Here is a 12,188-nt window from a genome sequence, read left to right on the forward strand (position 1 = left end):
AGAAAGGAAGGAACAAAAGATCCAGTTGTATTTTAAGCCCATGCATATGACAACAATTACAGTCAAAACATAATTTGGCATCGGTAGCAGAATTAGATTTAAACAAATTGATTTTACACGACAGTAATTCCAAATGAGCTAGTTGCATAGTAAACCATACTAAGAAGCACATGAATTGTTGCCACTAAAAATAAAAAAGGGAATAATTGGTGAGATGGAGTTAACTTAACAGATGACTACAGTCAGCATCCTTTCAACCTAGAAATGGGAATGTGAAGGTCACCCCCATCTCCGATGACAAACAGAGAACATTTTGTTGGTAAACAAATTAATCTTTTGAAAGGTCACCATTTGTTTTAAGTTTTTATCCAGTTCTTGTCATCTGGAATCAGAGATTGACTGTCATTTTGCTAGGCAGGATGCAGTCGGAGCCACCGAAGCTGCTTCTGTACATATCAGCATTCCTTGAGAAAACTAGGTGCCTGATTGCGATGCTATGGGCTGCTGGTTTACAGCTGTCTCCGGACATGAATGGAGGCCCCCCCCTGAATTCCAATAAGATGGGCCTGCATATTCCGCTTGGTGTAAGCTGGCCCTTTGCCCACAAGTAAAATGTATTGTAGTTCAAGCCAGCAATTATCTCTCTTACTTCCTTCTGTGCTGCTTCTGTTCTCTTTTTCAAAAACAGATGTGGTATTCACTGAAGTTCTGCATCTATTCTCTTTCACACCTGCTATGGCAGAATTTTGACAGAGGTAGATTTTGGGAAGGCTAGCAGTAAGCCATCAGCCATCGTTTCTTTGATAATAGTTTAAAGGAACAGTGCTGATTTTTTCAGGTAAAGGGAGTTCAGAGCTACCTCTTTAGAGGACCCAAAGGAAGTTCAGAATAGATCTGCTATATTATTATGAAGAAGCCCTGGCAGTTCCATATTTAAGGTTGTGTTGGGCTGTCCACTTAAAACAGAGTTTATATCACCCTGTATACATAAAAGCTCCTGTTTATCATCACCCACAGTCTATACTAGAGTGTGTACGTTGGAATAAGAAGGGCAAACTTGAATTTTTGAGATAATTTTCAAACCCTGAAAACTCAGAATTTCAGCAGACAAACCCCTTAAAAATCATTCATTTCTGATGTTTTTACAAAGACAATTTTACTGTTTTGAGCACTTATCACATTACAATGGCTCTACTGAATTCAATGTGAGTTTGGATTCCGCATGCCACTTCATGGTGAATAGAGGAGAAGAATGAGGTCATTTGAAAACAATTTTAAAAAATATTAAGATTATTTGGCTTGTTTGTCGTAATGGCTTTTTTTTTTTTTTTTTTTTTTTTTTTTTTTTTTTTTTTTTTTTTTTAAATCATGGAGGCTGATGGAGCACTGCAGCTTCACCTTCTATTCTCCAATGCTACCCCTCTAGCTCTATTGCTTAGCACATACATATCCACACAGAAAAACTTGTCAGCTTAGAGGCTAAGTTATTAAGACTGTACATCCTAACAGTGCAAACCATACAAAAAAAATCTGGGGAAATAGGTAGTTACTTCACTCTGCACCCTATCATGAGTTTTTCACAGTTTGAATTAACTTCACTCCATCATTCACAGCCCACATATCCTCCACCCTCCTGAACAGCGAGCAGGTCCCTTTGATCACCAACCATGTATATTCATGTGTTTTGATTATTAATATAGAATTTCTATGGTTTCATAAATTACATCCAATATGCCTTAGAATAGGTGTACATATGTATATGAGGTCTGGTGTCAGATTGCAAATTGTCAGATTGCAAATCAGACTGCAAACTGTTTTTCTGTAATGTTTAGGAAAATGTGTGTGAATGGGTGATCTGTGGTGTTAGTGATTGCTGTTAATTTGTAATGAGGAAGTTACAGGATGGGGTGGGGTTAATAACTTTTTTCAAAAAAAAAATTACATGGAAAATTAAATTGTCCTTTGAAGAATTACTAGACCTGATTCTTCACTCCACGAGTGTAAAACTGGTGCAACAGAGTGGAGAGTCAGGCCCATTGTGTCAAGTGTGGAGGCAAAATTCACAATCAAATTCTCTGCTTGCATTCCTCTATAAAAGTCAGTAGATTTACACCAGTAGATAATTTGACTCCTAATCATTACACTGTGAAACAGACAGATTTTAGGTGTGCTTCAAGTGCAGATTTCAATGCAGCCTTAACTATCAAGTCACTACAGAGACGTCTCTCTCTCTCTCTCTCTCTCTCTCTCTCTCTCTTTCACTAAATATGGCTGTTCTTTTAACAAAAGAAATAGTGATGGGAAAATCCTTGCTGCATTAAAACAAGTACTCCATTTAAAATGAAGCGAAGAATAAATACTATATAGAGTGGGACAGCTGTATCCACAAGAGAAACACACTTTTAGAAGGCAAATAGAATTGTTTTTCTCATGTCAGGTTAATTATACTCAGAAGTGCTTGAGATGAAAAAATACTTTTGTGATACACTCCAGGCACATTATACAGAGCAAATCTTAGCCTGCACTACAAATGAAGTGCTCGCTCCTAGCCTTTGAAAAGTACTTTAAAAGCACCCATCACAAGCAAGCACATTGTCTGCTGACTCCATAAAAATATACTAGCTGAATCATAATGTTTGTAACGTGCTTTACTAGAAGATATTGCTCATGGAGGAACATCTCTTAAATTCTAATCAACTCTTTTAAACCGTTTAGGGCTCAATTATAGCTCTTCTAAGCCTGAGTTGTGTTGTGGACAGAGAGGGTGAACTACCAAAAGTTATTAGGCCTGATTCTTTGCTGCCTGGTCATTTAGACCTGTGCAACCAGGGTGTAAAACATGCACAAAGAGTTTTACACTTTGAGTAGTCATTTACAACTGTACAATGTGCAAGGTAGTGAAGAGTAAGGCACATTATACCATTGAAATACTCCACGGGTCTTGGGGGAGCATGGGAAGGAGTGTCATTTACTCACCTGTAGAACAGGTGTAACCAATGCTTTTACAGACCTCCCTTCTCTGAGTCTAACCATAGAGGTATGCAGGACACATGGTGCCCTTGCCCAGAAATATCCTCTCTAGAAGCATCAGCCAGCCATCTACCTCTATTTGCATTCCCCAGCACTGGAAGTCGCTGTACGTTCTTTCCCTCTCATGCACCTACATCGTGGGAGACGTTATTTAGCCCTCCAGATGTAATTGTAACGCACAATTCTGACCATCTCTGTCCATGTTCCTTCTTTATCCTATTAAGCCTGTGTATGTTGAGGGGCTAATTGTTCTATAGAATGCCTCTCTTCCCAAGACCAGTTTAATAAACAAGCCAAGCTCTTAGGGGAGGCCTCCTTTTATGTGAACGTCTAGCACATTTTGGATGCTACTGCCATACAAATAATAAATAATACTGATTGTGCGTGACTAGATGACACAGTGAATTAGTACAGTCACTTTTTAACTCTGGAGAAACTCCATTGAAAGCTTGTTTAAAGCATGAAATCATACAGCACTGAATAATAGTACAAACAATGAATGATGGCAATAGTAAACTGCACATGGACACTTTCTTCGGTATGGATTATCTTTCTATTAATTAATTGTATGTTTATTTTTTAAATAGGCCAAAAGTTAGTTAAAGAAAAATAACTAATGCCTTAAAATACACTTGCCATGTTCTGCCTTCGCTTGCTTCTGGGCAGCCCGATTGAAGTCACATGGAATTAATTACAGGGGAGAGCATTTGAAGCAAAGAGTATAACTCAGTTCTATAAGCAGAAATGTCTCTGTGGTGAAGAGAGGCTGTGATGGAAAAGCAAGAGGGTTACTAAAAAAGAGGAGGTGTGCGGGGCTGGATAGAATTTTCCTGATTAAGAATTCTGGGTCAATTCAGCTCAGGTTGTCCAGATATAACAACTTAATTGCAGTGGGGTTGCACAATGTAAATGGGAGCATAAATCACCCTACTGTTCAAAATACAGAGTTACATCTGCCCTGTTAGTTGACACCTGCCTTTTACTTTACAGAAATTTAATTCCTCCTACCTGCTTCCTTGCCTTATTGCTCAATTTCCTCCTCCTCCAGAAACAAATCTAGGCTTCTCTTGAACTCATACTCTCTGCTTCAATTGCTTTCCTTTGTAGCTTGTTCCATACATTTATTGATACACACATGGTGCACACTACTGCCTATCATGAAAAATCTACTAGGATTTAAACTGAGGGTAAATCTGGCCAGCGGTAAAATCAATGCTGTTTTACAGATACAGCACAAAATTGCAATGGTCTGAAAAGAGAGCTGCTATTTAATTAAATCCCATTCTTTTAGTATATACTTTATTGTGTCCCCACGTGCAGGGAAACAAAACCACTCACTGTTGGCAAGATTTAAGTATAGGGAGGGGGGGAGCATAGCTGTGTTCCTTTTTTGCTCAGTATCATCCCATTTATAATTCTAGCTGGTGTAAAGTTAATTTTTGCCACATTTCTCATTGTTATACTCTTGGAATATAATGAAATAAAGATTCATACCTCTTGTTCCCTTAGAGTGTAACGTTTCATAATAGCCGCAACCAAAAATGTGCATCTGTTACTGCCCTAAAAAATCTTTATTGTAATGAAGCATGCGTGCTATTCAGCCTTCTTGGTGTCTGTCATCGGCAATGCTATTGTATGAATTGGGGTGGAGAAATTATAAATTGCATATTTCAATCTCTCTCCATTTCCTAGTTAGAAATATGAACAGATCTTCAAAAATGGCCTATCCTTTTTTATAACATTGATTAATTTTGTTATTATTTTGTGTAACAGTAGTGCCCAAATCAAGGCCAGGGCCTCATTGTACGAAGTTCCGTACACATAATAATAATAATAATAATTAACGCTTAGCTCGTATAACACTATTCAGCAGTAGAGCCAAAAGTGCTTTACAAAGGACATAAGTATCATTATCGACACTTTACAGGTTGTCCAGGCAACCTTAATTCTGTCATTTCGTAACTTTTGATGGCTTGACTGTACTATCTCAATAATGTTCTTTTAATGCAATTTTGTATGTGTGTGTAATTTCATAAGCTTTTAAAAAAGCAAACTGAAAAATCAGAAACTCTATCATGTGGCATCATATTGACACCCACATCGTTCAGCAGCAGGTTCGGAACCTTTAATTCCACCACACAGATCTCTGCCACTTGAGGTAATGGAGTCTTGATGGCAGTAGTACATTATCATACTCTGTGTGGACCAGCACCGTGATGGGGCGGGGTGAGGTGTTGGGACACTTAGCCAGTGGATTTCACAGGCCTTTGCTGACATCAGAGGAATGGTGAGACTCGAGACTCTGAGGTTTCATTCCAGCTCTGGAGAACCGTGTTCTCTAGTGGGCACAGACTCTTCTGCCTGTTTTCCCCCAAACTTGACCCCCTTCTTACCCTGACCCTCCAACCTGTCCCACTCTTATCCCTTCCCCACATCTTCCTCCTAGTCCCAATCCCATTCTCCTCACCTAGCCAGTCCCAGTCTCTACTCCTCAGGCTTCTCATCTCAGTCCCAAACTCTTTGTCCAGCAAATGTTAATCTCACCCCTCTAGAATCCCTGGCCCAGTCTCCCCCACTTCCAGGCTCCTTGTGCATCCATTCCCAGTTCCTCTCTAGTCTCCCATCTCTTTGTCCCCAGTCTCCTTGCTCAGCCAGCCCTAATCTTCCTTCAGTCCCATCTACTCAAACAGTGTCAGTCTCCCTCCACCCCACATGATTCCAACCCATGCATTTACCTCCCTGGTTGAACGTCCCAGTCTCCCCCCATCTCCCATTCCCAGTCTCCTTGCCCAGCCAGTCGATCTACCTCTGCACTTGAACTCCTAGTCCCACTTTCCCTCTCTGCTTGACACCCTTCAGTCCTGTCTTCACCCCCCGACCACCCAGCTCCTTGTCCTAATCTATTCCCCTAACTCCCTTTGCAAGTCTGGCTCTTGTCCCCTCTGCATTCAGATCGGTTAGCTTCCTCCTCCATGCTGCCTGGGCCCAGCAGGAAAGTCATTGGCAGCACTGGAGAGACAGGCTCCCTGCTTCCATCCAGATCTGACACAGCCCATAGCAGCCCAGAGCTGCTATTGCAGGGAAACTCCTGCTTAGCCCCTGACTGCAGCATGCCCAGAGTGGATGGAATCTTTGGAGAAAGTAGCTGCTGAAATCTAAGAAATCTCTTTTGAGCATATGTAAACTAATTTTTTTCAAGGCTTATAACTTGGCCAAATTTTGGTAGATTTTCACAGGGATAGCAAAGGCCACTGAAACAAAGATCAGCTCCCTGATAAATGTCAAGTCCCTTCTCAGAAGTATAGGAGCACTAGAGCTTTTCAAAGAAAAGGGCACCAGAATTTTTCAGCATGGGCAAAACCGTGTATTTTTCCATAGCATTGTCCTAAGAAATGGCTGAATCATTTTGGCAGAAATTTTCCAGAAAAGTTCAACCTGAAGCAGGCACTATGCATGGAAAATTTCAGCCCAAATGGTGAAAGTCTGGCAAAGTTGTAAGCAACTGAAAAAAAAGGTTATATAATAGAAAATGTTGAGCAACCTGAATAATAAGTGGGCTATCTGCCTTGCCTATGATAAAACATTGGAAGTCTTTTCTGGTCACTTGTCTAGCCATTATCTGTGAGCAGTTTACCGGAGGCTTCACGGTAGTAGTTAGTTTTAAGGAAGACAGGATAATGACCTTGCAAACAGTAGAATAATTGACTCTGAGAAATAGATTTTCAGCACTCTCCTCCAGTTTTATGTGTGAAATGAATTGGGTGAGAAGCAAATGTTCTTTGCCTTCAAATAGCCATTTCTACGTGCAGCTTGCTTAGTTGAACGTTCATTGGGCTGAACATGTGTCCCTGAATGCTCTTGTTTTGGATTTGGCCCCCTTTACTTCTGTCCTTCACAAAAGCTCCATATCATACAACCCTGCTCTCTACACATGAGGAAGGTTGGATGAATCCGTCCTTACTGCTTCTAAAATGAGCTTCAGAGGGAGTTCTAGTAGGCACTGAGCCCCGGCCTACTGGAAAGGGAGGGAGGGAGACTTTCCTTTTTCGAAGCAGCATATTGTGCATCCACTAGACTAATGGATTGACCAAGTTTCTCATTTCATTTGTCCTTTGCCTGCTGAGCGGAGCAGCTCTGAGATTAGCATTTTCTTCTCCTTCCTATGTTGTGTCATTGGTAAATTTAACAGGTTTGTATCTGGAACCTTCATCTAAGCCATTTGTCACAAATAGGTGAAGTCTCAGAGCAGCCTGTTATTGCTGACAAAACTCTGCTTTCACTTTTCTCAGCTTTATCTATTGCTGCATTTTAACTTGGATCAGAGATACTTCTGATTTCAGAAGCAACCTGGCAGGGATACTTTATCAAAGGCTTTCTGGATATCTGGATAAACTGTGCTGTGTGCCTCAGAACTATCAGGTTTGCCTTTTACTTCTCCAAGATGGTTGAGAATAGTATTTAAACTGGATCTTTCTTGACTTCCTAGATTTACCTGTGTCCTACTGGCCCTAGAATCAATCAGGCAATGCCATTTTCTGCTGATGTGGTTTTACTGTCTTTTGACCAGATCCCCAATTAGTGTAAATTGTCATGACCACATTGAAGTCAATTGAGCTATCATGATTTAAACTAGATGAGGATCTAGAGCTTTGTTTCTGTAATTATAAAGCAGAGCCCCATTTATCCAAATGGAACAGGCAACATGGAATTTATTTGGATAAACTGGAGTTCACAAAAGAAGGGGAAGTTTTTCACAAACTTAATTAAATGGTTGTCCCTAAGAAGCTCATAAACCACAGTTTTCAGATATGTAATGTATAGAAGGGAACACAAACCATACATTATTATTCAGGCTTTATGTTCAGTACTATCTTTCTGTCTCCTTGATAGATTCCTCCCAATCCACCTGCAATAACATCTCAGAACATGTAGTATATTTAAGAGTTTTTTTAAATCACTTTATATCACCCTTTCAGCATAGCCATTCATATGGAGATATTTCTATATTTATATTGATAGAACTCACCAATAATTAAAATTGAATCTTCTATTCTGAAACATTACAGCAGATTTTTAGAACAGTGGTATGAAGCAATGTCAAATTTAAAATAGATTAGAAAGCACTTTCTTTCTCTCCTTCTCTCTTTCATCATTACAGCTATTTGCTCTGACGTTTTTCTTGACTTGTGACCAAAGATGTGATAATTTAATCCTGAAAATAATAATTGTCAGATCTGTGATCAAATATCAGATCAACTCATATTGTCTTTCTCCATGTTAGTGCCAGTTATAACCTTGGCCTCTGAGTTTGCATGTTCAATTTTGCACGTGCAGAAATAGGCAAGCATCTGTTTTATGGTCACAAATCAGGATATTTGTGATGTTTAATAGCACAAAGTAAGTGCATGCCTACAGTTCCACATACAATATCAGAGGCTCATTTGATCCCCTCTCTGAACACTTATTTGCTTCAGGTGGGATTGGTGCACACACAGAATGGCAACATCTGGCCTATAGTGTATAGCAAGATGTATCCTTACCAGTGCGAAATGGAAAATGTGTATGGTACCTGAAGAGGGAGACAAAATGTTAAGTGATGATGTTGAATATGTGTGTGTGCATATAGTCATGTAAGATTATAAAATCTGTTCTTTCCCCTGTGCAATGCTCCATATATGGGATACTAATCATAATAGCTATAATGTCACTGCCATATGAGGATTATGGGTGTGTGTGAACATGGTGCCTTCACATGCAGGCTTAGAAGATGCAGGCTTTACCTTTAAGGTATCTTCAGACTCCATCATCCTATAGTAATTAATGTTCACTGATTACAAATAGTTACGTATACCATAAGTCCAATAATATTCTATGCAGTGAATTTGCTTAGGGTCTATTTACATATTTCCAACTACTATCTCCTGCTTCCTTTCCTTTCCAGTACATGGCATTTGTACATGTTTCCTGTATTCAAAGCCTGCTCTGTCAAGAGATACTATGTTTATGATATAGTCATTAAAATTGAGCAAAGTCCTTGCAGTTCCTTTATTAACTAGTACACTGACTTTGTGTAGCAGAAATTGCAAGACATTGATTGGATTTAATTAACTTTATTTTAAATTACATACACTAATGACAGTAGACAATAGTGCAACATGTTCATAAGCAGTAAAATCAGTGCCCGTACTGTTATATTATTAAACCTTAATGAAACTGTTCATAGCAGAAATTGTATTTATTTAGCTTTATGCAAGTAGAAAACTGAGTTCTTTGCAAAACCAGGAATATTGTTTGCTAAAGGATCATTCTGTCGGTGTTTAGGTATGCACTCAGAAGATAGTGAAAGGCCCTACAGTTGGTAACCTCTCGGCTTTGCCTGCCTCTCATCAGATGGATGCTCCCTTACCTATATTAGAAAGGGATGCAAGGAAAGGTCAGTCATAGATGCCTACTCTTATCATTTTTAAGCCAAAAAGATGAAATACTGAGCTCTAAGAAGGCAGTGTTATCTGCTGGGAGTCAAGAACTTGTCTGCCTTGTGCTAGCCACTTAGCGTCTTTACTCTTCTCCATTTTACAGACTGGCATAATAATATCTGCTGCACAGGAATATTGTGAGACTTCATTATTTAATGTTTGTAATGTGCATTGAGATTCTTTGATAAAAGAACTGAAAAGCATTATCATCATCAGTAAAGGGTAAAGGCCAAATCCAGGCTGCTTATCCCATGAATGGATATATGGGAAAAGAGCTTGCCAGTTGGAGAACCTTGAGGCACAACTGTTGTACCCTATGCTAGACTCCCCCAAAACCAACAGAGTTTATTTAAGGGACATCATTGGTATATTAAGCACATGCTTTCTGTAAGCCAGCGATCTACTTCTTAAACAGAGTTTTGTTGCTGCTGGAAAGAAAAATCTGTGAAGACTTTCTGTATGGTTGCACCAAGATCAAAATAAGTGGCCACTATGAATGCCTGTTTCTTCAAAATAAAAGGGCCTGAAGTTGCCCCAGGATTGTAACTGGAGCTGCATTTGGATTATTTAGAAAATGGATCAAATCGTTTGTAATAATTCCATAGCCGCAATTACAGTGTAATTTACAAGTCTTTCTTTTCAGTAGTTCTACTACATGTACCTCAAACCTGCCATTTCACAAACATATAATTCCTGTTTATAATACTGCCCCAGTACACTATAAATTTCATTTGTATGTCACTGTTTATAGGCAAAGTTCGCCTTCCTTGAATTTGTCATATAAAAAACAGCACTGCTCCTCTAGTTGCAATTGGCTTGAGGAAGAATTCATTAAAGCAAACAAAAAGGCTTGTATTAATCTCCATCTAATTTCTTTCTTTACAATTACTAATTGACAGCATCTTGTCTTTGATGATTGGGGAAAGAATAGCTACAAGGCCTTTAAAGAGGGTGAAACATTTTTCTTTAGGTAACCTGAGATGCTCCATGTAAGTTTATAAAACAAGAAATTAAATATACATTGTTCAGCAGGATTTTTCATTTTCTAGGTATTCTGAATCTAATTGAGCGAAGGCTAATCCCACCAGCAGCAAAGATTACACTTGAGTCATCTCCTGTTGTACCCAAAGCAGCTCCTCTCCATGAATTTCACAAACAGCACAAGAAGCCAGTTGTAGGTAAGGATAAAGGGTTGATAATGCTAATCAGTTAAATTCTGAACTTTCCCTTCTATTCCCCAGGCTCTTGTTTTCTCTTAAGAGAGCTGCTGAGGCAGTGAACTCAGGGCCAGGTTTTAAAGGTATTTAGGCATCTAACAATGCAGATAGGCATTTACCGGGATTTTTAAAAACATCCAGGCCCCCCAGCTCCCACAAATTTTGATTAGGGGCCAAATCTGCTTATCTGATGTGTGGATGTATTGGAAAAGAGCTTGCCAGTTGGGGAATCATGGGGTACAACTGTTGTGCCCTACACCAGGCTCCCCCAAAGCTAACAGAGTTTATATTCAGATGCACTCTTGAGACTGGAGTTCCAAGTTTTCAACAGGAGTTCAGTACTAGGACACTCCTGAAAATCCTACTAGACGCTTATCTGCATTTGTAGATGCCTAAATACCTTTGAAATCTGGCCCTCAGTTCTCATTAGTGAGTAAAGCCCATAATTCAACCTTGACTTATGCTATCTGATTGGGAATTGATTTTGCCAAGACACTGGAAGGAGCTGTGTCTGGCTATCTCAACTAGAGGAAAATCAGAGAGTTACTCGGAGGAGTGCTATCAAAGTACACCAGACCTGAACTGTGGAATACAGAATCTGCACAAAACTAGTGTTCTGATGCTGCATAAGTCCGTATAGAAAGGCTGAGGTCCCTATGGCAGGAATGATCAAGTCCACCAGTGAGCCAACAGCAGTTGCTTTGGATTTGAAAGGCTTCATGATGGATGGACATGACAAAAAATGAAACCAAGGGCTGTGAGTTATCGTGGCAGTGGCGTGGAATCACATGCAATAAAAGTGACAAACATTTCAGGAGTGATATTGTATATACTGATTAGGTGCTTTAATATATTATGGAAAGTGGATATACTGTTGGCTGGCACACTAGCTTTAGAAAATGTATAGTAAAAATTTCTATGGTTTTCTGTAACCTGATACCAGTATCTGTGATAGCAAATCTGTGATTGTCCTTCAGTCTGTTAGGCTTTTATTAGTATTTGATAACAAAGTTATATCATTAGTACTTTCCTCCCAAAATATTACTGGTTTGGTCAAAACTTAATATTTGGATTACATCTTTTGGAAATAGCAACCTATTTGGACATCAAAGTAAAGTAAGATAGCTTCTGGGCCAATTTTTACTGGTGAAATTGCACTTTATTTTTATTGTATGGTGTTTCTTTTTAGCAATAAAATCTTACATGACATTATTCTATTGGTACAGGAGGGAATGGTAGCAAGGTGGACTTTGCTGGTACAGACATCTTCATCTTTCCAGACTCACAGAGAGGTCCCAATGACTCGTATTGCTCAAACAAAGGTAGTATTACTCCACCTCCATCCAGCAGCTCCATGGCTTCAGCTAAGAAATCAAAGCGATTATGGACACAACCAGCTCAAGGGCTGGAGTTGATAAATTGCACTTCCCCTCAGCCAAAGGTATTTAAGCATTGATGACAACAA

At 39.4% G+C, this 12,188-nt stretch overlaps 1 protein-coding gene across 5 annotated transcripts in view; it reads left to right on the plus strand.

Annotated features, from left to right (window-relative positions):
- IQCH (IQ motif containing H) overlaps nucleotides 1–12,188 on the plus strand; it is a 111,183-nt gene that overhangs the window by 20,047 nt on the left and 78,948 nt on the right. For all 5 annotated transcript variants that reach the window (XR_005295192.2, XR_006274934.1, XM_038418447.2 and 2 more), the window contains exons 6-8: nucleotides 9,352–9,463; nucleotides 10,556–10,684; nucleotides 11,950–12,164. Coding sequence is in view for 3 of the 5 variants with exons in the window: in XM_038418447.2 (XP_038274375.1) it covers nucleotides 9,352–9,463; nucleotides 10,556–10,684; nucleotides 11,950–12,164 (456 nt within the window). In the remaining 2 variants the exon portion in view is untranslated. The remainder of the gene's footprint in view (nucleotides 1–9,351; nucleotides 9,464–10,555; nucleotides 10,685–11,949; nucleotides 12,165–12,188) is intronic.

Source organism: Dermochelys coriacea, chromosome 10, assembly GCF_009764565.3.
Source record: "Dermochelys coriacea isolate rDerCor1 chromosome 10, rDerCor1.pri.v4, whole genome shotgun sequence".
In the NCBI taxonomy this organism is placed as follows: domain Eukaryota; kingdom Metazoa; phylum Chordata; order Testudines; family Dermochelyidae; genus Dermochelys; species Dermochelys coriacea.